Below are 27,501 nucleotides of genomic sequence, written 5' to 3' on the forward strand. Positions count from 1 at the left end.
ATGCCGCATGAATCCCAGTGTCCGGTCAGGTCCCACAGAGTTGGCCTTCTCCAGGTCGACAATGTAATTTGGCGGGTCCTAGGGGAAGAGCCTTCTCTGTAGGAGTCCCAGCCCTCTGGAATCAACTCCCCCCAGAGATTCGCACTGCCCCCACCCTCCTTACCTTCCGTAAGAACTTGAACATGCGCTTATGTCGATAGGCCTGGGGTCACTAGACCCTAGCATCTGCCCAGTAAATTTATTGAATGTGACAGTATTGATGTAATTGTTCGTTTTTAAATTACTAGGTTTTTAAGACATATTTTTAAAAGTAATTATTTTATTAATTGGCTTAGGAATGTTTTATATTGTATCTTTTTTATCTGAATTGTTGTGAGCCGCCCCGAGTCCATGGACAGGGACGGCATATAAGTCCAATAAATAAGTATATAATAAATATATGTAACACACATAGTCCTCAACCTATGATCACAATTGAGCCCAAAATTTCTTTTTTTAAGTGATACATTTGTTAAGTGAGCTTTGGCCCATTTTAAGTGATTCGCTGCAGTTGATAAGTTAGCAACCCTGTCTTGCCCATTGACTTTGCTTGTCAAAAGATCACAAAAGTGGGTGACCGTTGCTGTGTCACATGACATTGGGACACAGCAATGGTCATATTTAGCCAGTTGCCAAGCATCTGGATTTTGATCACATGGTCATGGGGATGCTGCAAAGGTCTTAACTGTGAAAAATGGGCAAGCCTTTTTTTACAGTGCCCTTATAACTTTGAACAGTCACTAAATGAACTGTTGTAACTCAACTACCTATTTCATATTAGAACTGTTTTACTTCTGCTTGTAGCATGTTATTTTAGCATATTAACTTCTCCCAAAGTAGAAATTTAATTTTTTCAAATTTTGTTCGATCAGAATACTGCTCCTGAAATATTTTGAGCATGGTTCTTTTGAAAAAAAATTAAAACAGACCTTTCAACTCTCTGTGCATATCTGTAGATATGTAGTTAAATATTCATTTTTCTTTTTATACTCTTTAAGGTCCTGACATTTTATTTTACATGGTAAAAAATACTAAGATTCTATTATATAATATGTACTGATTGAAATCACTTATTATAGCATTTTGTGGACAGATGAAACCATTTAAAAATTAGGTCAAATCATAAGATAATTTATGATCTACAGTATGAATTATTATTTTGTTGTTTGTATTTACTCTGAGAGCTTATACACCATACACAAATTTCTTGTGTGTCCATTCACATTTGGCCAATAAAGAATATTCTGTATTCTAAAAAAAAAAATAGAAACAGATAGCAGAAGGTATACTGTATTGCTATTATTTTTCACCCTTAAAGTTAAACCAGTAAATGCTTGGTTCTATATTATGCGGTATATCTAGCTATAACTAAGATTTTAAAAGGCTAATCCAATGTGTTTATAAGTTCATTAGTTCTAGATTGTGTACAGTATATGAGCAAGTGTTTCCTTATTCTTGGTATTATTGAGGCTATCTCCTAGCATTATTATTATTATTATTATTATTATTATTATTATTATTATTATTATTATTTATTAGACTTGTAGGCCGCCCCTCTCCGTAGACTCGGGGCGGCTCACAACAGTGATAAAGGCAATACATAATAACTAATCTAATAATTAAAATCTAAAAAATAACAATAGTGCATTTAAAAATCTAAAAACAAGGAACCCCAATATATAAAAACATACATGCAATCCTATCACAAATATTACATAGGCGGGGGGAGATGTCTCAGTTCTCCCACACTTGACGACCGAGGTGGGTTTTGAGGAGTTTACGAAAGGCAAGGAAGGTGGGGGCAGTCCTGATCTCTGGAGGGAGCTGATTCCAGAGGGTCGGAGCCGCCACAGAGAAGGCTCTTCCCCTGGGTCCTGCCAGACGGCATTGTTTAGTCGACGGGACCCGGAGAAGACCAACTCTAACCGGTCACTGGGATTCATGCGGCAGAAGGCGGTCTCGCAGATATCCTGGTCCGGTGCCATGAAGGGCTTTATAAGTAATGACCAACACTTTGAATTGTGACCGGAAACTGATCGGCAACCAATGCAGACTGCGGAGTGTTGGTGTGACATGGGCATACCTAGGGAAGCCCATGATTGCTCTCGCAGCTGCATTCTGCACGATCTGAAGTTTCCGAATACTCTTCAAAGGTAGCCCCAGGTAGAGAGCGTTACAGTAGTTGAACCTCGTGGTGATGAGGCCGTGAGTGACTGTAAGCAATGACTCCCGGTCCAAATAGGGCTGCAACTGGTGCACCAGGCGAACCTGGGCAAACGCCCCCCTCGCCACAGGTGAAAGATGTTTCAATAATGTGAGCTGTGGATTGAGGAGGACGCCCAAGTTGCGTACCCTCTCTGAGTGGGTCAGTAATTCCGCCCCCAGGGTGATGGACGGACAGATGGAATTGTCCTTGGGAGGCAGAACCCACAGCCACTCCGTCTAATCAGGGTTGAGTTTGAGTCTGTTGACACCCATCCAGACCCCAACAGCCTCCAGACACCGGCACATCACTTCCACTGCTTCGTTGACTGCACATGGGGTGGAGATGTAAAGCTGGGTATCATCGGCGTACTGCTGATACCTCACCCCATGCCCTTGGACGATCTCACCCAGCGGTTTCATGTAGATATTAAATAGTAGGTGGGATGCTTTTGGATTTTTCTTATCCCCTATAAAACTTATTTTTGTTCCTTGAAGTGCTTTAAATCAGTGGTCCCCAACGTTTTTTCCACCAGGGACCAGTTTCAGCAAGACAATTTTTCTATGGCCCAGTGGGGGCGGAAAGGGGTGTGGTTGGGGGCGGGATTAAGCATGGGGGTGCTGGTCCTCCCCGCCCCTCTTTCCCGCCATCGTCCTGTGGCCGGCAGAACCTGCCTCCCAAGCCCTCTTGCCCAGCGGGAGCTAAGCGCTGGAGAGAGGGGGTCAGGCTGGCCCTCCTGCCTCCCCCCATTTATTTATTTATTTATTTATTTATTTATTAGATTTATATGCCGCCCTTCTCCGAAAACTCGGGGCGGCTCATAATATAAATGAAAACATGGGCGATTTAATGACATCAATATTAAGGTTTCTTTCAAATATACTGTGCCAATATATTTTACTGGAACTAGGAAAACGCTGGATGTTAGTCTTAATCAGTGATTTAACACTATTAGAATTTAAATGTGGTCTATCTTCATTATAATAGGGAGGTACCATAAATTCATTAAAATACTAAAGACAGAGAAAAAGTTTATAGCAGATCTCAGCCTAAAAAGGTTGCTTTTTATTTACAATAATTGTGTTAGTCAATATGAGGAAGTGTTGGATGAAAGACCAGGCCAAGAAAATGGGCTTCAGTATTCTCCAATTTCAATATTAAAATCTTTTGTTATATAGGAAAAATAAGTTTTTATTATTAGGTAGTAAAATTTAAGAGAATAGGAACTACAAGTATTTTAGCTCTTTCTTATCTCTAAATTAAAACAGTAATCTTTTAATACATTTGTTTGTAATATTGGTCCCATGTATATGACCATGTCAAAAACATGATCATAGCACTGATTTAAGTTCTTCTGTTATTGTTTGTACAAACCCTTGAGATATCATCCTGTAATAAACATTTTTCCTGGGCATGAATAGGGTTAATTATGAAGCCTATATAACACTTGTGTTCCTTAGAAGGCATTTTTTCCATATGTTCACAAAAATAATTGTTGTCTGAATATATTGATGTAATCTAATCAAAGATAATCAGCAACTTGCTGTTTTAGCTTTTATTGTCTATAATAAGCAAATATCTTTGATTTTCCTTTTGGATGATTAACATTGTAATTCTTGTTTACTTGAATTAATTGACAATTATCTTCCAGTAAGTGTATTTAGGATTTTCATAAATATTCTCTGTTTACTAAAAACAGCATGCAAATTACTATTACCTCTTTTGTTCCATTGGACTGAAATTCTATTAAGTGGGAAGAGTAGAGATAAACTTTGCAGGAGTCCCCATAACTGGGTCATTGACTGGCATCAGTTTTTGGACCGTCAAGAAATGGGCTTCACAAGTGAGTGAAGCCCCATCTGTGCATGTATGAATTCCAGGAAATGCAAGAAAATCTCCTCCTCCCCCTGGAACCAGTACATGGAATCCAAAAAGTTGGGAGGAGGGCGCTGGATTATATCTTAGGTGGAGAAAAACTGAACCAATATAAATTAGGTTAGGTTAGATTAGGTTAGGTTAGATGATTAGATTAGATTTGATTAGATTAGATAAGCACAGGGCATTTTTTACATATCAAGGTTCTTTTTATTGTTGTTATATTAACCCAGTGGAAACATGTCATCCAGATTTACTTACCTGACCAAATGGATTCCAGAGGTCTCTTATGCCAGCTGTTTTTACATAAGCATTTCTTTTCTTAAAACTGGAATATACTGTTTTGAATGGCATTACTTCACCATTGACAAAACCTTCCAAAATAGCATCTCTTCTATAGCAGCATTTCTGGTGGCCTAAATATTTATTTATTTATTTATTTATTTATTTATTTATTTATTTATTTATTTATTTATCTATCAGATTTGTATGCCGCCCCTCTCCGCAGACTTGGGGAGGCTAACAGCAATAATAATACAATGTAAACAAATCTAATATGTAAGTTAATTTAAAAAAACCCAATTTAGAAACCAATCATACATACTGACATATCATGCATAAATATTTGTTCTCTACATATCTTATTTTTCTTATTTTTCCTTTATATCGTATCATTCCATTTTTTAAAATAAATCAAGCATCTCTTATGCTGTTTTAATCTATATAATACAAGGAAATCTGTTATGAAACATTATTTTAAAAACATATTAATAACATTTCTTTTTCCCCATTTCTTTGTTTCTAGTCAATCGACCCAGGTCAGCAATTTACATGGGAACACTCTAACCTGGAAGTGAATAAACCAAAGAACAGATATGCAAACGTCATTGCTTATGATCATTCTCGAGTTCTTCTATCGGCAATAGAAGGTAAGAAATAAACATAAGTGATAAAATAACATACAAAAAGGCCCAGTTATAAAAGAAAAAAGAAATCTAGGATATAAAATTAGAGCAACACAAAACTGGGCTGTTCTATCTCACATCTCAGATTTGAGCCATCGCAGTAATCCAAATTTGAGAGAGCAGTTCAACTCCTATGAAGGCAATTTGCATTGAAGGGATCTGTTTGGATTCAGCTACCTGCTGTTATAAACTAGAATTTGTTCCATGCATGAGCAGTACATGTCCAGAAACCTGGGATCAGAATTCCTCCTGGGATCAGGGGATTTGTGCAATCATCTTCAGGGCCGTGTGGAGAAATTTATTGATTCATTCTTAGTTTGAACCTATAGAGGAGATAGGTCTTTGTGACCTGGGGAGGGGTCTTTGATCTGAGAACAGTTTGATCCTGTTTGTCCAGATGATGTGAAGAGGCTCCTCACTGCTATCAGTGCTACCTCCTGCCACTTAGATCCTTGTCTTTTCTGGGAAATAAAAGCTCCTAGGATTGTGACTAGTGGATTCAAGCAGTGTTGAATATATCATTTTAGGTGGGAACATTTTTGGATCCTTTTAAGGAGGCACTGGTTTGCCTCCTGCTTGAACACACCCATGCTTCATTCCACCTGCTTGAACAATTTTCATACAGTTTCCAATCTTCCATTTTTATGGAAGGTTCTGGAAAAGGTGGTGGTCTGGCAGTTTCAGAAGGTCCTCAATGAAACATCTTCAGTCAGGATTCAGGTATGGTTATGGAACAGAAACACTTGTTGATGACCTCTGGCAAGGGTGGGATAGGAACAGTGGTGAAATTCAAAAAAAATCCCTATTTTTTTGGGGGGGGGATGGCTTGGCCATTTGAATGGGTGGGCATGGCCAACTTGACTGATCTCATCCTTAGGAAATTTCTCCTTAGTCCAACTCACAATAAAATAGCACTGTTCCAATATTTAAAATAGAATAGAATAACAGAGTTGGAAAGAATCTTGGAGATCTTCTAGTCCAACCCCCTGCTTAGGCAGGAAATCCTACACCACTTCAGACAAATTGTTATCAATCTCTTCTTAAAAATTTCCAGTGTTGGAGCATTTACAACTTCTGGAGGCAAGTTTTTCCACTGATTAATTGTTCTGCCAGGAAATTTGAGGTATTCCTACAAAAATGAGGAATTCAATCTATTTTCCAAAGCACCAAAAGGCAGAACAAGAAACAATGGACGGAAACTAACCAAAGAGAGAACCAAAGAGAGAACTAGTACTAAGGAGAAATTTCCTAAGGGTGAGATCAATCAACCAATGAAATATATTGTCATGACTAGAGGCTTTAAAAAATGAGTGAGGGAAGTACACCCCAAAAGGATAGTGCCAGGAACCACTAAAACAATGCATAAAACGTAAAACAACCCCAAATCAAATGCAGCAATTGAGAGAAAAACTAAGAGCAGCTGCTCAGGCTAATTGAAAGCCTGGATATACTGCCAAAAGCCATTGACCCTTCAAACTCTATTATTCTATGTTCTAAATTGAATACTTCACAGCAGAAGCAATACAGCTGGCTAGACCTCACATGCATCAAATTCATGGCCTGTACGATCAAGCTGCATCATTGTCCCTCCTGTATCTTTAAAGAAGGAAGAAACAAAAGTAGCCAACATTGCAGCAGCTATAAAAGGTCTTGGGAAACTCCAGGGAGCATCAACTGATCACAGAAGTGTTACTTAATACTTTTTATAATGAAAACGTTTGTAATCTTGTCTTTCTTCCTGAAAGGAAAAGGTTAATCCCATCCCTAGATGGGAGATTAATGGGTTTACTTGTCCTAATCCTGGCAGTTTCTGTTGTTTATTGATTTAATTCAGTGTGCAACTGTTGATTTAATTCAGCTGCAACTGTTAAATGGAGCTATTAACTGAAGGGAAGGGTGGGAACTCTCTTGCATTTTATTTTTAATCGGTTCTCTGAATTGACTAAGCAATTTACTAACAGTTTGGGTGAACCGGTGAGAACCAGCTGCGTTTCACCTGTGGATAGGAATAGTGTAAGCATTCTTGCTCTCCTTGATCTCTCAGCAGTCTTTGATACCATCAATCATGGTATCTTTGGGCAAGGTACGGGGAATGTGGATGCAAGCAGCATTGGTTACCAGTCTGCTTCCAGGTGCAATTCAAGGTTTTGGTCATCACTTTTAAAGGCCTGCATGGCATGGATCCATGAGGAACCATCTCACTCCAATGGGACTGTCTAGTACCTCCTACTCTGGTGGAGGGGACATACTGCGGATCCCGCCAGCCAAGGAATTTAGCCTGGAGGGCTCTACCTGTGAATTCAAAAGAGCCTTAAGATCTGGAGACGCATCAGGGGGGAGGGATTTCATTCTCGTTGAGCAATTAAAACCTAATCCCAATTCCCCATCCCCTATATGTCCGTCTCCCGTCTTTCCCGTCTGGTTTTAATGGTTTGCAATTGTGAATGATTTTATCTGTTGTGTGCCATGATTTTAATGTCTTCTATAATGTTTTATGCCACACAGAGTCATTGGGGAACAGATAGGCAGCAAATAACATTTCTAAATAAATAAAACTCCTTGTAAGATCTGAGTCAGAACAGGGTGACTATCCTGATTTAGGACTACAAAGAAGAGCAACATTGCATTGTGGTTTTTTACTGCAAAATAAGGTTTCTTTATAAGCAAAGCACTTTTTAAAAGAGCAATGCAAGCGCTGGCTGGCTGGCTGGCTGGCTGGCTGGCTGGCTGGATGGATGGATGGATGGATGGATGGATGGATATCTATCTATCTATCTATCTATCTATCTATCTATCTATCTATCTATCTATCTATCTAGTATTACACTGCATGTAGTACTGCATGGACAGTGTATATATCATTTATATCCATGATGGTGAACCTATGACACGTGAACCAGAAGTGGCATGCAAATTCTCTCTGGGTATGCGCACCGTTGCCAGCTGCTCTTTTGGTTTCTGGTATGTATCTGCACATGCAGACCACCTGGTCTGCGGGTTTCCGGTGCTTCGGCACACCAAAGACCAGTGTGCATGCATGCACCGGACACCCACATGTATGCTGGCCAGCTGGTCTTCGGATTTCTGGGACTCCAGCATGTGTGAAGATTAACTGGCCAACACACGTATGTTCACCAGAATCAGAAAACCAGGTGCGCATGTGCACGCCAGCCAGCTGGTCTTTGAATTTCCAAGCCTTCAGTGCGTGCGCCCATACACATTTCATTTTGGGCACTTGGTGCTGAAAAGGTTCGCTATCACTGATACATACAGTATGAGAGAGAGAGAGAAGTGGGCTGTGGATAAAGAACTTAGGAATACACTTGTACACAATGTGCTTAGCATAGGATGTGAGTAATATTTTCCAGCATTTTTTACCCCCCCCCAAAAAAAATCAGATTTCCCCCCCAAACTCGTTAATATGTATAAATTTGCTTATATGTACACTAATATAATCCAGAACGGTTACAGTTTAACCAGGTTAACCTTAGCAAAATGTAGTGGTCTGTTTAAAATATTGTCCTCATTATTATATGAGCATAAACATAAGTGCACTATTGTTCCTACTGTCCCTGTCCTTCTGTCCTATTAGCCTTGTTATTACCTTCTTATACTTTTTTATGTTAATAAAAACTTCAATTCTATACTTGTATGACAAATAAATAAATAAAATTAAAATTTGCTGCAGTAAAAGAAATTTAGTGCCATAAAAAGAGAGCGGGTGTAACTGAATTCAAATTCAAATGTTTTTTTTTTAAAAAAGTTCATTGAGAATTGTAAAAAGAGTGGAAAGAGAATGCTGCACCTATCATAAATAGGTGCAAGTCACCAAGCACCCAAATCATGATCACATAACTACAAGGATCATTTATAAGTGTGAGTACTGTTAATTAATCACTTTTTTTCAGCACCACCCTAACTTCGAACAGTTTCTAAGCAGACAATTGTAAATGAAGGGTTATCTGTAATTACAGATTTTTCAGCTATAAGGCCTCATTTAACTGACACTTTATCAGTGTCAGTTTTATTCCCTATCGAATTCTAAAGTACAAATATCATTTCATTTGGATTAACTGGCGCTTTCCCTTATCAACTTTTGAATGTCCTGTCCTTGATAAGAGTATCTGCAGTAGTTGTAAAAATATAGCAATAGAAGGTTTAGAATATTCAGGAACATAATTGAGTTTATTATGCTTTGTAAGCTGCTTTTCATTTTTGTGGCTTAATAATATCAGTGTTTGATATTATAGTTTTCCAGTTTTCCCTCTGTTTGCACCATACAAGTTTACATATAATCCCTTCAATCTGAAAACATGCCCAGTCACCTCAGTGATTTCCCAACTCATCCATAATCCTTCTGTTTATATAAGACTTTCCTTACAAAAGCCACCTACTTGGAGGATACCAGGTTAGGAAAGATAGATAGAAAGACAGACAGACACACTGACATAGACATAGACACACATATATACATATAGACACATATATATATATGCACATACATATATATGCATATACACATACATACATACATACACACACACATACATACATACATAGACAGTGGGGGGCAGAAGCAAGTGCGCTCAGGTGCTCCGTCCTGGTAGGAAATTCCGGGATGCATACGCAGCTGCACGCCCCTGACACGCCTTCATGTGAGATTTTGCTTCTGCGCATGCATACCAAGCAAAATATCACATGGGGACACTCGCGTGAGCGAGCTTTCAGTCATTTTTGCAGGTTTTTTGCTTCTGCACATGCGTGGAAACAAAAATATCAAAAATTGCCAAAATCTCTCTCGTGTGTGTGTCCTCACACTAGATTTTGATTGCTGTGCATGTGCAGAAGCCAAATCTCACACCGACGGGGACGGGCACACCTGTAATGGCCTCAGAGGGTGCACCAGTAGGAGGTAAGACTAGCGGTCCTTCACTGTACATACATACATACATAATATACACATACACACATACATGGATGGATAGATAGGTAGACAGGTAGAGATAGATAGATAGACAGACAGACAGACAGATCCCAAAATAATTTATCATCTCATTTTGTTACCAATATTTGTCAGTTTCAATATTTATGGTCCACTTTGAGGGTTAAAAAAGCACTAAACTTAAGTTCCTTCAAACTTCAATTATTTTCAAAATATTCAGGGTTATATTTAGCTAAGTATTGGTAAGCTAGTTTTTCATTTTATTTTTAAAGATGCTATATTTGACTTCCTTTTTGCATGGACCTTATCCTGGAAATCTGTGTGGTTTGACAATAATTGGTGACTCTTAATCACTTAATCCCACTATAGGTTGTATTAAATTGGAAATCAGATTTCATTTAATATCTGTATTATGCCTAACCCATCCTTGACATGCTGAATAGTTTATTATATACCATCCCAAACTAGTTTTCTCCAGATGTAGTGGACTATAGTTGACTACAGCTTTGAGAATCTCTCTTATTTAAGGTTATCCAAAGAGACCCGATTGAATAAGTGCTGAATCTCAAACATGCTTGTTTCAAATTCAGAACTTGCATCACTATATTACATCCCATCAGGTCAATCTGGTGGGGCATCTAAAATAACTTGCCTAAAAGTTTATGTTCTGCCAGTGAAATTATTCCCATGAGCCATGGTGGAAAGGCAATTCACATTCTTTGTGACACCTTCATATATACACCACACTTGTCCCAAGGACCTACCAAATTTTGACACATATATTGAGATAATTACAGATATTGTATTCTTCTTGTGCCATTGATGGAAGCAAAATTATTATTACTCTTCATCCTGAGTTTCCCTGACATATTCTCATTGATACCGTCATTTTGAGAACAGTTAATTTTAGACTCTTTAATTCAATGTCTTAAAAAACAGTTAGATATATTACGCTTTTTCTTTGGTTTATTTTTGGGTGGCCGTTTGTAAGAGTTTTATGTTAAGGCTATAAACGTTCCTTTATATTTTTAAAATACTATACCTTTTTACAAGAACTGGATACGATACTATCTTTAAAGCCTGGGTTATAACACCATATATATGTTTTTAAAGCATTAATATTTTATTGTTAACTTCCAAAGAAACAGTAAACATCCAAAGATGAATATACTGTATATGTGCTCTCTTTTATTATACTCAATTCACAGCTGCATTTGTTTTGCTGTAACCATAGAAATGGCTAGTTTGATAGAGAAATTTTAAAGAGGAATTTTTCCAATATGTTTAGCCTAGAATGCATATTTAATTTTATCCTTTTAATGGTAGATTTAGGTCTCTAAATTAAAAAAAAAAACTATTTTTCATTAAATATTTCATTAGAACACAGCAGGAATTAACATGAAATGGCATTGGCTCTAAAAGCTAATTCTGTACCAGCATCAGAATATCAGTATGAGATACGGATAATGTTCTCTGCCTAACTGAAAATTCATTATCGTTCTTGTACTTACCAAGTCAAAAAGAAGCACATGTTTAGTGATGCTTATTTCTATCAAATCAATATAGAATTACACACACTTCATTATTCCACTCACAAATTATTGCTAGAATAAAATGAGTTAATGCCATATATATTCTACCATGCCTATTTTAAAGAAAGGATTAAGTATAGATGTCATCAATTTAATAAAATTCCTTTATATATCTTTTCTTTTTGACATACTTCATGATTTTTTTATATTATAATTAGGGTTTTTAGTTGTTTTATTAAATTGGATTGTTACATGTTGTTCTTACCATTGTTGTTAGCCGCCCCGAGTCTCCAATAAACCAAATCCAATAAACAAACAAACAAACAAACAAATAAATAAATATTCACCTTTGCTTTATACATTCTTTGGCTCATTGTACAAGCCATTTTTAAATTCCATAACTGTTTATTACTTAAGTAGTTTGTTCTCACTATTGTTCTTTTGTCCACAGTGAGTTTTATTTCCTTTGTGTATGTGTGCTGACTATTAACTATACTAATCTGTTTACAAATATGGACCTTGTTACAGTCTAATCTCACCATGAAAAACATTTTATGTACATCTAATTTAATTTTCTGCAACTGAAACTAAATGTGAACACACTCCCCCCGTACACTCATCATCAATAGTACATTTTGCTCCCTTTTGTGAATTCATCTCTTTTCTGAAGATAATTATTTACAAGTGCTATGAAGCTTAATCCTATTAATTTTAACTCTCTTTTAAAAAATTCCCTTAAGTGACACTTTTCTTAGGAAAACATCCCTAAAACAAAGATTTATGGTTTAATTTTTCTTAAATATGAAGATTGTGCAATACTTAGCCTTTGTCAAGACTTGAAACAATTCCATGATTCAATTTAATTTTGCAAATAAAGTGTGAAGTCTAATTAAAGCTATTTGACAATTTTGTTCACTGAATAAAAATAAATAGAATACTGAATACACTTTTACTTACAGTTGTACAGATAAAACATTCGACCTCCTTTGTGTTTAGTATTATACAAGAAGAATATCTGGTTGTAAAAGCAGTAACAATGAAATTTCACTACTATCGGATAAACAGGGGAGTTTTGACCTGCTCTGTCTCTGACCTGGGCCACTTCATCCCTCCTTAGACCTAAGAGGTCAGTAAGGAGCATGCATTAGTGCACCAGTGTGCCTTCCGTCTCTTATCCCAAAGTTTCTCTCTTACTAATATCATGTATATAAACATTGTTATATCTTTGCATACTACCAATGCGTACTTGAAAAAACCAAATAAAGAAAGAATAAAATAAATAAATAACTTACTGACCCTTGGCTCTTTGGGGATTACAATATTGATGTCAAACGTAGTGCAGACAAGTCCACTGAAGCTCAGAACTCCTGAGCTCAAGTGACCTGCCAGCCTTAGCCTCCAAAGCAGTGGTGGGTTCCAATTTACCTCATTGCCGATTCGCTTCCTCCTGCACCGCGTGACCAGACCTTTTGGGGCACAGTGCAAAAAGAACCCATTTTTTTAAAAAAAAGCTGAAAACAAAATGGCAATGCATGCGCAGTGCCAGAAAATTATACTGGTCCAAACTGGGAGGAAACCATATCTGCTCCAGAGTAGCTGAATTACAGGCTCATGCCATAGCGCCTGCTTAGCTAATCCATCCTCTTTTTTGCACGGCTCCTCAAATTCCATGAAGTGTGTATGTTCATATTTATCTGTGTTTAAATATGTGTGTTTTCACAAAACATGAACATTAAATGAAGTTGGAAATGTGATACATAAAAATATAGTTGGAAAGGAACCTTCTAGTCCAACCCCCTGCTTAAGCATGAGACCCTATATCACTTCAGACAAAGTAATATATATAAATGAAGAAGAGAATGACGTCTTTGAGGCAACCTTGGTTTCTGGTGATTAGGTGGATAAGTTAATAGTTAATAAATTAATTGGTACCGATTGTCAAAGTGGATTGCCATTGCTTTCTTCCTGAGACATTAACTCTTGATGTGGCGCACTCTGGATGAAAAAACTAACTGGAGTGCTGTGTTCTAATTAATATTTTGCTTTCATTCCACCATGAATAGCAAAATAAGATGGATTTTAGCAGTGATATTCTCGTTTATCACTAGATGTTTATTGGTTAAACCAATTCACAGCCAGATTTCATAAAACTGATTGTTCATGTGATTATCTCAGGGACTGCCTTCTGCTGCACCAATCCCAGCGACCAGTTAGGTCCCACAGAGTGGGTCTTCTCCGGGTCCCATCAACTAAACAATGTCACTTGGCGGGACCCAGGGGAAGAGCCTTCTCTGTGGTGGCTCTGACCCTCTGGAACCAACTCCCCCCAGAGATTAGAATTGCCCCCACCCTCCTTATCTTTCGTAAGGTGCTTAAAACCCACCTCTGCCGCCAGGCATGGGGGAATTGAGATACGTTTTCCCCCTAGGCCTTTACAATTTTATGCATGGTATGTCTGTACGTATGTTTGGTTTTATAATAAGGGTTTTTAACTGTTTTAGTATTGGATTATTATTATATGCTGTTTTATTGCTGTTGTTAGCCGCCCCGAGTCTGCAGAGAGGGGCGGCATACAAATCCAATAAATAAATAAATAAAATAAATAAATAAGAAACTCAAAAGTTATGTACAGCCTCTACAAGATTCTCACAATCACAATCCTTAACTCGAGAAAAACTTTTACCCGTTAAACATTTTTCAATTGCATTCTTATAAAAATAACAACAAACAACCCTGGAAATTAAAATGATAGATATCTGATTACTATATCCCAATTATTATTATGCTTGTGATAAAAAGTACCTACACGCTCTTGTACAAATAAATTTTATCAACATGTCTTTCATGTTGGATTTCCAAATGTATGCAGTATTTCCCAATAAAGAAGCAATCATATTTCATTTAATCTTTTTTTCCCTTTCTTTGGTAAATTTATATAGTTATATAGTTGCACAGTTAAAAACACAAAAATAGTACAACAAAATAACCAAAAATATAATAATAAAAGTTCAAACGTTCAGCGTAAATTTAATAACCTACATTATACAAAAACTCTGTAACTGATTAAATCACCCATTTCTCAATTTTACTTACTTAAAAAAAAAATCTAGTTACGGAGCTAAATTAATAATTCAATATAATAGTAGTTGTTTGGGGCTTTTTTCTTTTTTAACTTTTTATTGTAACTAAAGAAATGCATAATGAGTTCAAAATATAAAAATGAATCACATTTGCATACTAGTAGGAATAGCTTCAAAAAATATTAGCATCTTATATTAAGCATTGGCAGTATGCTCTTTGCTGAATGATGTTAATCCATAAGTTCTCATGGCTAAATGCCAATTGTCTCATCATCTTGCTAATGCAGGGAAGGATTTTTGTTTTTTCGTGTGTACATTGTTCCATGATTTATATTTATGTGTTTTATTTTGAACTAAATGATGCACCACAGAACAATACCAGACATTTGTAAATGTACTCATCAGTTATCTAGAAAAGATGTTTCTCTTATAAATGCCCAATCCATATTTTGTAGTTATAATGTACACAAGGTGTATATTTCTCTTGTTGACCTAATTCTTCTTCACATCTGTTTTTGGAGGAAGGTTTTGTCATTTTTGATAGATAGAAGGTTTGTGGCATTTTGCCCAGCTAGTGTTATTTTCTGAATCATTAACTCGTATTTCCACATTCAGGAAATTCCTGAAAAGCTTTTCATCACTCGAAAAACTTTGCAAATCCCCAAATCTCTTTTGTTGAAAATCATGGCTTTTGAAAGGCTTAGTATATACTTTGTAACTAGGTTGCAGGAAATAAAATATAGTGATAGTGGACATCTATTCTTATTCATCATTTAATGCAAATTTTCCAAAATAGATAATAATAGACATTATTATCTATTTCTGCACTTTTAATTTTTTTCTAATATAATTTGCCTTTAACTATAAATTAATAAAATTAAATTATTTTTAAAAATTAGCAATGCTATATTTTAAGATATTATTATTGTTGTTGTTGTTGTTATTGTTATTATTATTATTATTTTATTTAGATTTGTATGCCGCCCTTCTCCGAAAACTCAGGGGGGCTCACAAGATGCAAAAAACCAAAAAATCTAATTAATTAAAAATTACTACTAAAATCCCATATATATTAAAATTAGTCAGATAATTCATTATCCTAATTAATGATTATTAACATTATACACATTACCTACATTTTTATAATACCTATGCCACATTTGTCACATACTGTAATATAAAATATATCATGCTAAGGAAAAGAAATATGCTAATATATTACGAATTCAATTTGTTTATTATAAGAATGATGCAAAAGAATTAACATGTCTTATGGGTTTTCAAAATAGCAATAACAAGAACACTAATATAATGCTTCATAATGCCTTACAATCCTCTCTAAGTTTACTGAATCAGCATTGCCTCAACAATCTGGGTCCTCATATTATCAACCTCAGAAGGATGGAAGGCTGAGTCAACCCTGAGCCAGTGAAAATTGAACCTCTGGCAGTTTGCAGAATTAGCCTGCAATACTGCATTCTAACCACTGCACCACCATGGCTCAATACTGTAAATAACACAGAGAAAATGCAATAAGCTAAGACCTTTTTAACTATTTATTAATTCTATTAAAAAGTTTTAACTTCAGTATTATTGAAATATGTTATAGATTGATTACAATAAATTATTTATTTATTTAGAACATTTATATGGCTGCCCATGCACTTTCAGTGGCTTTGGGCACCTTACAAACATTAAAAACCCAATATAAAAAGAGTAAAAACAGTAACCCCTCACCCCCTGTTCAACTGCATTAAATATGAGCCCTAATATACTGCAAGAGTTCCTATAGTCTTTTATGTTAAGTTCCTCAGTAAATGTAATAATTGTAGTAATTACTACAATGTAGTAATCAAACAGCAATCTATTCTAATTGTTTCAATTAAATCAATCCTGTATAATATGTATATAATATGTATAATTTAAATAGTCTGACTAGGATAAAACAATATACCGGTACTCATTGTATGACAATAAGGGCAGACACCTTAGACACCTTTGGTGTGTATTTAATCATTCCCTTAGCTACAACTGTATGTTCCAAAGACTTGCAGAAATGAGTATTAGCAATTGCTAGGATTCTGACAACAACCTTGTTGTACAGTCTACAGATTACTTGGGCCTACATTACTGCATACCCAAGAATTATAAGACCCTATTCATAAATACAGAACCTTCAAATGTCTTCCTTCAACATTTCTCCATTTCATATGTATTTATAATTTAAGAGGTTTTGTGCTGACATTTACTTACTTCAAAATATTTTGTATTACTGATAACATCAAACGTAGTTCTTACAAAATAAAAAGGCAATCTTGTGCACACATATACATGGAACTACATTTTCACCAACTGCAATGGGATTCTATATTGAATTAAACTTAAATTGTAGCTGAGACTGAATTGCTCATTATTAAAAATAGGTAATGTTATTAACTATCTAAGACAGTATTATAACAGCCTACTAAAACCAACATTTACATGGCTCCTCTAAGGTAGAAGGTTCGTACAAATATGCTAGAAAGAGAAATAATCTAAGATATTGGTAATTTGTATACAATTCCTTTCATTTATATTTAGTATTTATGATAGTTTTCTTTCCTTATTTTCCTTTACTTTTCACTCTAAAAAATTCCTTCACTTCTCACTTTAAAGAAAAAAATCTATCACCTACAGAAGGGTTATTTTTTCCCCTTAGCATTGAAAACTCCAAATTCTGGCTGCAACTTGTTTCTTCTTATATACCAGGGGTAGGGAACATTGGCTCTTCTATGACTTGTGGACTTCAACTCCCAGAATTCCTGAGCCAATCATGCTAGCTCAGGAATTCTGGGAGTTGAAGTCCACAAGTCACAGAAGAGCCAACGTTCCCTACCCCTGTTATATACTGTAGATTTAAAAAAAAAAAATTATCAATATTCGATGGCACCAAGTATGGAACCAGGTATCATAAAAACCTATATAATTTAAACATTTTGTCCAAAGTCTGTTGAAATTTAATAGGATCAAAACAGATCAGCATTTTACTTTAAAGATATTTTAGTAGTACAGTGATCTCTTGATTAGCGCGGGGGTTACGTTCCAAGACCTCCCGCGCTAATCGATTTCCGCGTTATAGTGGTGCGGAAGTAAAAAACACCATCTACGCATGCGCGCCATTTTTTTCATGGCCGCACATGCGCAGATGGTGGAGTTTGCGTGTGGGCGGCGGGGAAGACCAAGGGAAGGTTCCTTCAGCCGCCCAACAGCTGATCTGCTCCGCAGCGCGGAAGCAGCGAGGAGCCGAAGATGGGGTAAAGGCAAAGGGGAAACCCCATCTTCGGCTCCTCGCTGCTGCCGCGCTGCAGAGCGGATCAGGTGTTGGGCGGCTGAAGGAACCTTCCCTTGGTCTTCCCGCCGCCCAGGCAAAGGGGAAACCCCAAGATCGCTTGCCGCTTGCCGCTTGCCGTATTGCAGCTTGGAGCCTTGCTTCGCCTCCTTCGCTGCAATACGGCAAGCGGCAAGCGGCAAGCGATCTTGGGGTTTCCCCTTTGCCTGGGCGGCGCTGGGGCCATGCGGAGCCGCTCATCTAGGGGGGCGTGGACCGGCAAGGTGCCCTCCGCTCTCTCTCTTTCTCTCCCTGTTACCGGTGTGGTATAAGAGAGAGAAAGAAAGAGAAAGGAGGGCGACTTGCCAGTCCACGCCCCCCTGGATGAGCGGCCCCGCATGGCCCCAGCGCCGGACTCCGCCGTTGCCTCCTCCCTTGTTCGGCTCTGCAGCTGAGAGGCCACGTCCACCCCCTCCTCGGTGTCCCCGGCACCCAGCGTCCCCACGCCGCCTCCACCTCCCGGTAATGCGCCCGACCTCTGCCTCTCTCTTTCTCTGCCTCTCTCTTTCTCTCTCATATACCACGCCGGCAACAGGGAGAGAAAGAGAGAGAGAACTTATTTTTTAATTAATATTTTTTGAAAAACCGCGTTGCAGCGTTTCGCGCTAATCGAGACCGTGCTAATCGAGGGATCACTGTACAGTATTGGGGATACAGTACCTGAAAAATCTTGTAGTGAGATCATATTAAATAAATAAATACATACATACATACATACATACATACATTCCACAAAATAGTGCATGAAATGAGGAGTTTGATTTTGTTTATTATATTATGTAAAATATACACAACATGATTAGTGACAGTGAATTATTTATTTTTCTGTTACATTAACAATTGTCTTTTTGTAGCAACTTTTAGAAGTTACTAGAATCATATTTTTATGCAGTTCTGAAACTATAATATGTATCCCTGACATACAAGAAAAATATATCTCTATGAAAAAATCAAATTGTCTGTGGAGATGCTCAGTTATTCAGGTCATGGTTGTCCCAAAGGTTCTTGCTCCAAAAGAACTTTCATTGTTTTTATTTAAAGACATTTTGCTTCTCATTCGAGAAGCCTTTTCTCTTCTGACTTCAGAACCTCAGTTCTTCAGGCATCAAACTATGTATGCTTTATAAAGAAATTTAGAAATGGCAGTGGGGAGGTATGGAAAGGGGTTTTGGAGAAGTGATTACATAGCCCAAGAATTAAATTAAGTGTTAGAAAGAAATTCAAAATAACCTCGACTTAATTTTGTTGGGCAGAGATACATTTGGACAGGTTGTCAATAGTGTTGGGCGAACCGAACCTGCAAAGTTCGGGTTTGTACTGAACTTTGCAGTGTTCGGCATGCCGAACCCGAACTTTTACAAAAGTTTGGGTAAGGTTCGGGTTCGGCCGGACACTGCGAAAAGCCGCCGCCCGAGAGGAGAGTGGGGAATCCCATCGTGGGATTTCCCACCTCCTTTTGCTTGTGGCGCTGCAAACAAAAGGAGGTGGGAAATCCCACGAAGGGGATGGGGCTTTCACATCACGGAGACTACTTCCTGGCCTCCGAAACAGGGAGGAAGGAGTCTCCTTGACGTCAAAGCCCTACCCCTGGAATCCCTTCGTGGGATTTCCCACCTCCTTTTGCTTGCAGCACCGCTGCGGTATCCTTTTCTATAAAAATGAAAGGAAGCAAAAGGAGGTGGGGAATTCCCCACTTCCTTGTTTATTTTTACAGAAAAGGACGCCGCAGCTGCTTGCTGCAAGCAAAAGTTCAGGTTCGGGTTCGGCAAACTCACCCGAACTTCACGGCAAAGTTGGGTTCGTTGGGTTCACCCAACACTAGTTGTCAATATTTTATTATATACTCTGCAACAATATGTTAGCCTTTCCCAGTTCCTTGTTCCGGCATTAAAATAAAAATTATTACTCATAGTTGAATTAAAATTAATGTCTTTTTTTTCTTCCCTTTTTTTAGGCATACCTGGCAGTGATTATATAAATGCTAACTATATAGATGGTTACAGAAAGCAGAATGCTTACATCGCAACCCAAGGTGCTCTTCCTGAAACCTTTGGAGATTTCTGGAGAATGATGTGGGAACAAAGAAGTGCCACTGTTGTCATGATGACCAAATTAGAGGAAAGATCTAGGGTAAACTTTCTTTTTTATGATAGATGTAATTCAGCAAGCTTTCTTTTATTTTTATTTTTCAAAGTGTCTTTCACAGCATGACTGGCTGGGGAATTCTGAAACTTGAAGTCCACAAATATTAAAGTTGCCAAGGACAGCCCTGCTCTATAAAATCTTCTGATCGTAATTCTGATTGGTTCAGCAAATTTCAAGTTGGCAACACTATAAAATGTTCTAAATATTATTATTTTTTCATTCAGCTTACAAACACTGTTCCCATTTGTTTTGATGCATCAACTTTATCCTTGAGGCATAAGTGGAATTTCATTGAGGTTTTATGTAGGAAAGGAAAACAACACTAAGTATCTTTGAAGATTTAGAGCTCCTTTGTCTGTGATAAATCAGTTCCTATAGAAAATGCAGTAATACTGATTTTTAACTTGCAGTCTACACATATTTTACTCTAGTAAATCTAGAGTTTTGCCCCACAGTCCATTCATTTACTAGTACTATCTATTTTCAGTATGAAAAACTTTAAGTTTTATTGAAACTGAAAATATTCCTTGTCTTATCACATTAGTGTTTTACCAATCATACAGTATAAAAAGCGAATGGAGCTAACTAGTTGTTTATTTCATAAATAACCACGCAGAGTCACCTTACAGGAGAAGTGGGTGGCAAATAAAAATTAATTAAAAAATAATTAATTAGCCATCCAGAGTTGCCCTGCGGTAAGATGGGTGGCCAATAAATTTAATACACTCATGCATACATAAGATCATAATCAGGGAACCGTTAATGCTTCTATCAAAAACACTATATTAATAACATGTTCTACGTTTTTATTCTTTGTGTCTTACTATATTCTTTATGGAAATAATTTGGCAGTCTGTCTAGCCACTTAGTAATGAAGTTGTTACATAATACTTACATGCATATCCAAACTGAATTAATATTGTAATTCTCAAATATCTATTAGTGATGTATATTCCACTATAGGATGAATTTTTGTAGTAATATCTGTTTTGTTTTGTTGCAAACAGGCTTTATTTGCTCCAGCATCAGATTTGCTTTCAGCTAAGCAAATATAATTTTGTTTCTTATTCTCAGTTCCAGGAATAAATATAACTTTTATACAGGAAAAGAAATAACTCCTATTCAATATAAGGACAAGCATAGCTTATCACATTAGTACAGACTGTTGTGAGACCATTCTCTGAAAGATGTGCTCAAGCCACTTCTTGATTCTGCATTTTCAACATAACATGTTTGTTCTCTCATAGAATACCTGTGCCTTGAACATAGAATTGGGATAAATTCTGAATTTGGAAATTAAATAGCAATATGGCATTGAAATTAATATTGATTTCTTAAACCGTGGTTTAATATTTACTAAAATATTAGCATTCTAGTATCTGGTAATATGTTGACCCACAGGAGCAGTTTGCAACATGAAAACAAACTATGTCAGTGTTATAACATCGTAGCATACTTGGAGTAATCCAACATCTTGGGCCCACTGAATCAGCTAGTTTTGCTTTTTGTTTTCAACATAATCTGAAGGGCAAAAGAATCTGACAGGCTACTGTCAAAAGGCTACATACGGTACTGGCTGATGAAGTACAGCCACAGCTATTTTTCTAGGTGAAGTTGATGGGAGCCTTGGTAACAGCCTAACTTTCTCTGAAAATTACAGAAGTGTCCTTGAAAAACTGAGCTTTTCAGGAATTTCAAACAAATCTAAATAAATGCTACTGATATTTCTTTGGTAACTAGCTTGCTTCCTTCTGCCAGAAAACCTGATTTGTTATATCACATATACCAAAGATGTCATCTTAGTAAGTTGTTGTTCCTTCACATATGTAAGCTCGCTTAAACATTTTGGTGCTCTGAGTTTTACTGTTTGCAACTGATTTATTTTTCTCAAGATTCAGTAAACACCTTGTTCATTGGGAATCATATCTTAACAACCTTAATATTAACCGCTCCAAACTTAACTGTAAAAAATATGACTTTAGTAATCGGGTTGTCGAAGCGTTACAGAACTCTGTAGTATCGTCCCCTAACCCCCAACATTTTACCCTTAGACTATCCACGGCTGACCTCTCCAGATTCCTAAGAGGTCAGTAAGGGGCGTACATAAGCGCACTAGAGTGCCTTCCGTTCCCTATCCTATAGTCTCTCCTATATCTCATATTTCTTCTCTACTATATCCTCTATAACCTTCATTGTGTATTATTGTGTATTGGACAAAATAAATAAATAAAATAAATAAATAAAGTTACTTAGATATGCCAATCTAGTTGGCTCCAGCGATGTAGGAGAATTAGATACTAAGCATTCTTAACATTTTTATTTTTATTTTTCTGATAGTACAAACAGTGAAAATGAACTGTGTGAGCTAAACTAACATTATGCTTATGCAGGTCAACATCTGCTCACTCAACAGTCCTGCAGAACCCCAGATAGTACCACAACCTTTCACAACAGATTTGGGGAATGTCTTAGGAGCCTCTAGGTAGTAACGTGATAAGCCTTTGCAGCCATTATCCTCCTAATGGAAGCATTCCATTGGATCAAAGCCTAAATTACTATTAAAATAGGAATGACATTTGAGAAAGTCTGTTATTCATCCGTTTGGTATTCTATCCAGCTTGGGAAATAGACGCAAAAAAATAAAAGCTTTTTCCTCCACTGGCAGATTTGATAATTACTTGATCTTGAAAGCAAAAGCTGTCTGCTGTGGGACTTCCATCTTTCTGTGTTCCATCACATTTTTTTTGTTTATTTGCTTTCCTGTTGCTCAGTCCTGCAGCTTTGCTTCAGCATTTCTAACCTGTGCTGCATAGATAAAGGGATCTTTTTTTTTCCTTGTGGGGGCGAGGAGGTTGGAGCATCAGCAGAAATGAACTTAGTTGGCTCATTAGCATGTGTTAGAAGTCTGACTACCTCCAGCTTTGAGAACTTAAATATTCAACAGCTGAGAACATTGAATGAGGTTGTTACAGTGAATTAGTTATTCATTTATTTGCCAATGGGGAAGCTACAGGGCAAGGTGAGCTCTTTTATTTATAACCCTTCTCACTTTATTGTTTTCAATTTAAATGTCATCTCCCAAATCTTAACCTGACCTAATCCAAACCTTGGAGGAAAAAACCCAGTCCATTACTTTGCTAACATATGCATAATTTATATCAGAAAGGATTATGCACACGACCGCGCATGGAAGAATATTGATAACATATTTGTTACTTGCGTGGGTTTTATTTGTATAAAATGAAAGCAAAATTTTAAAGGAAGAATTTAGAGCGTATTATAAGCAGCCGACAGTCACGGAGCATGAATACATCAAATGATTTGAAGCATTAATATTTGTCTCTTGGTAAGATGCTTTTCTACAAAACCTCCATGTGTACAGTCGCTGTGGTTAATTTACTTTACCTTGTTTACCCACTCTCATGTTAGATTGTTTCCATGTTAAAGCTGTTATTCTGTGGAAATAAGGTTGCTATCTACTTTCCCTTATCTGGGAAATAGATATTATGGTAAATAAGTGAGTCTCTTCTACCAGGATGAATGGCTCTAGTTCTTTTTTCTTTGTTTTCTCCTTCATGGTAATTAATACAATTGTCCTTAGACCAGCAAAGCTGAGCTTGAAACTAGATGTGACTGTCTACCTGGAGACAATATATATAAAAGAAGATTTCTGAGCATAAATCTCGGACTAGATAAGCTGCTGCCTACAATGCATTTCTAGTGCATGCCAAGAGCCAGAAAAAATATAGGTAATGATTTCCTCTGTTGGGATGTGTCTGACTCCAGGGGCCATGTTCATTTCCGTTTCCTAGACAAAGGAGCCAGCATTGTCCAAAGAAACATCCGTGATCATGTGGCTGGCATCACTATTCACTGAGATGAGATACGCGGAATCCTGTTGCCTTCCCAACCAGAACTTGTACATAATTTGCCATTTACTGAAGTTGGAAAATGGATTCATGCATTTTCCCTTTTCTTTCTCTTCCTTTTCATCAAACGACTGAGAGATCCTAATTTTTTTTTTACTGCATAGGTATGCAAAATCACTATAGACATTAGATTAGATACAAAATTATAATACTACTATTAGGTACTGGGTCTATATGTTGTCCAGATATTACATAGTAGAGTATAAAAATAGAGATTGGTATTGGAGCCTGGGATGACTAAGTATCTTTTGTGTTCATAAGCATGAATGTTCATAAGCATGACTTATACCACCAGACTTGAAATATTGGGCCTCGACAACTTAGAACTTTGCTGTCTTTGATCCAACCTAAGCATAGTACATAAAATGATTTGGTACAATATCCTACCTGTCAATGAATGCTTCAGCTTCCATCACATCAATACACAAGCACACAATAGATACAAACTTATGATTCACCACTTCAAATTTGATGGCAGGAAATACGACTTCAGTAACAGAGTGGTCAATGCCAGGGATGCACTACCTGACTCTGTGGTTTCTTCCCCCAAAACTTTAACCTTAGACTGTCTACTGTCGACCTCACCCCTTTCTTAAGAGGTCTTTAAGGGGCATGTATAAGCGTACCATTGTGCCTACTGTCCCTGTCCTAATATACCATTTTATTAGTATCCATTTTATGTATTCATAATCATCTTTATATCTGTTATCTAATGCATGCTTGATGAGATAAATAAATGAATAAGCATGAACGTGTCTTTCAGGTAACTTTCTGTTCCAATTCCGGGACTTTCATGCCTCTTTCATTAAAACTGCTTTGCCAAAAGTATTGGCAAAGTAACTTGACAATGATATGAAAAAGAAAAATCTATTCTACTCCTTCCAGACATCTTCCCACCAAGAGTCCTCTTAGTGATATTGATCTCAGCTCCTTATCAATACTGGTAGCAAGATGCTACTCCTTCCAGCCCTTAGAGAATAGAATAATATCTCCTAGTGCAGTGGAAGGATTCTGTTCACCTGTTTGAACTTTTCATTGGACAATGCTCTTTTCAATCATGCTTTCACTTCATCTCTCAATATTCCTGTACCTTTGTACTTGGCATCAGAGGACATGGAGAAAAAGACAAAGTCCATTTCTGCCATGAAATTGATTTCATCATTTTTTTGAATCCTTACTATTTGGATTTGACTTGAGTTTAGTATAGCAGGATATTGTGTGTATCCTTTTGTAGATCTAATCTGTTTTCAGATCACACCCCACATACAGTATCTACAGGCCTAGCAATTTACCTGAATATTTTTTCTACTTGTGGTCTTGGCCACAAAAATTGTTTGAAAACTTGATTTCTATTAGATAGATGCTTTCTAGCAATATGGTAACAGGCAGATCAGTTCATCGTATTCATGTTCCTAAATGTGCAGTTATTTTAAAAGAACAAGTCTATGTGTGAAGCCAATTCTTTTTCTAATCCAGAGGCAGGTTTAATCATTTTATACTGTGTACAAGTGGCATTCCTCAGCGCAACAGAATCCTTACTGTGTGCCAATTGAGAGTCAGGATGGTGCAATTATTTTTAATCCTACATTCATGATGTGCTGCTGTTTTACTGAATAACACCGTAACTTAATTTTCTACTGTTATTTTCTACTGGTAGTGTAATCTAGTAGTTAATAACCAAGCACTGAAAAGCTTATCAAACTGAATCTTCAAAAGAAAATGCCATGCTAAATGCCAAATACATCAGCAGATATTAAAACTGCATGGAGGTGATTAGTACTCTTCCTTGTAAGATCAACAGGTGGCTGAGGCAGATCACAGTTTGAAAATACACTTAAATAGGGGTTTTTTTAGAGAAAGGGAGAGAAGAGTAGCTGAGACTCTGTAATGCTGGGAGGTTTCTCCACAGTGCTGAAGAAAAAAAGGTAAATAAAAATCCCTGTGATGGAGGAGCGGTGCCTTAAAGTCTAACCTCTGCAAGAAATGATCTGACCACGACAAGGGAGATTATCTCTCTACTGCCCAAGAGAAACACTAGGTCAAGTGTGTGACACACACACACACCCTTAGGAGTTGGACCCTGAACTATTTGGGTCAGGTTCATGGTTGTCATGGAAGCCACGAACTCCTTAGCTCCATCAGAGGATTCGCCGAGTGATGGCAAGTTAAAGTCATCCAGCACCATGAGCCTGGAGAACTCCACCGCCATTCTTGCCTCTAGAAGAGCATGTGGACTCGTTGTGATGGAGCTGGGAGGCAGGTACGTCAGCAGTAGACCTAACTGAACCCCTGATTCCAACTTCAGAAGGATAGTCTCACACCCAACAATCTCCCAGGCAGGAATCCTGAGAGGAAGAAGACTCTTGCATGTTATAATTGCCACTCCTCCAGCCCTGATGCCATACTTGAAACCCATCTGGGCACACTTCTGAGAGAGGGACACACCCTCTCCTGATCCAGCTAAGTCTCAGTTATACATGCCAGGTCAGTTCCCTCCTCCATGATTAAGTCACGAATGAGGGGAATTTTGTTAACAATAGACCTGTCATTAAACAGCAGGGTCCTGACATCCCAAGTCACCAGGTGTACGATTTGAGCCAGAGGGGACGGAACACATAATCACTTTGAAACAGTGAGTCCTAGTTCCCCATGAGTGGCCTACCCCTCGCTTCCCACCATATCTACCTCTCCCAATTATGACCGTAATACTCTGGCTCTCCCACCCTCCAGAGATCCCCTCTCCCATCCCATTGGCCCTCTTCTTCTCCAGCAGGCCACATATCTCACTCATACAATGCTGGGGGTTGTAACCAGTCCCCCACGTGATTCTACTTGCACATTTGGTAGGGGGGGCTCCATCTCTTGCCCCCAACTCTCATTTTTCCAAATTCAATCACCCCAACCGCTCTACCCGAATCATCCACATCCTCACACATACAACCAAGGACCATGAGGTAAGATATCAATGTAGAAACCACAGTGAGTTAATGTAGGGACATCAAAGAAAGCATTATGGCAGCCACCAAACCAGCCAGAGTTTGTCCTTTCTCTGGTGTCTTCGCCATAACAGATGGTAGCCCTCAGGGGAGGAAATGTCCTCCACACTTCCAGGGCTCCCTGCAGCCATCCGTTGCCCTCCCTTGCAACGATGTCCAATCCACGGCACGATGACAAGCCCCAGGAGAGTCGATGGCAGAGATGCCGATGGTAAATTCCCCAGCAAAGATTGTAGAAAGGTTGCTTTGATGTAAAGTGAGAGGACATTTCCTGCTCCTGCATGTCACATTGCCATCATGTGATGTTCCATGTGACGTTTCACAATGTTTTTCTCTTCTTGGAGCTTGCGTTGTGTGGCCTGCACATAACGCATCTGGCAAGTGGGCCACCTATTTGACACCCCTTGAACTCCAGAACAGGTCCCAGC

The 27,501-nt window shown here is 37.7% G+C and overlaps 1 protein-coding gene across 2 annotated transcripts in view; it reads left to right on the top strand.

Moving 5' to 3' along the window:
• The window catches only part of PTPRD (protein tyrosine phosphatase receptor type D), a 450,382-nt gene that overhangs the window by 365,514 nt on the left and 57,367 nt on the right, over positions 1–27,501 (top strand). For both annotated transcript variants that reach the window (XM_070742569.1, XM_070742568.1), the window contains 2 exons: positions 4,923–5,046; positions 19,958–20,133. In XM_070742569.1, coding sequence (XP_070598670.1) covers positions 4,923–5,046; positions 19,958–20,133 — 300 coding nt within the window. The remainder of the gene's footprint in view (positions 1–4,922; positions 5,047–19,957; positions 20,134–27,501) is intronic.

Source organism: Erythrolamprus reginae, chromosome 2 (assembly GCF_031021105.1).
Source record: "Erythrolamprus reginae isolate rEryReg1 chromosome 2, rEryReg1.hap1, whole genome shotgun sequence".
Classification (NCBI taxonomy): domain Eukaryota; kingdom Metazoa; phylum Chordata; class Lepidosauria; order Squamata; family Dipsadidae; genus Erythrolamprus; species Erythrolamprus reginae.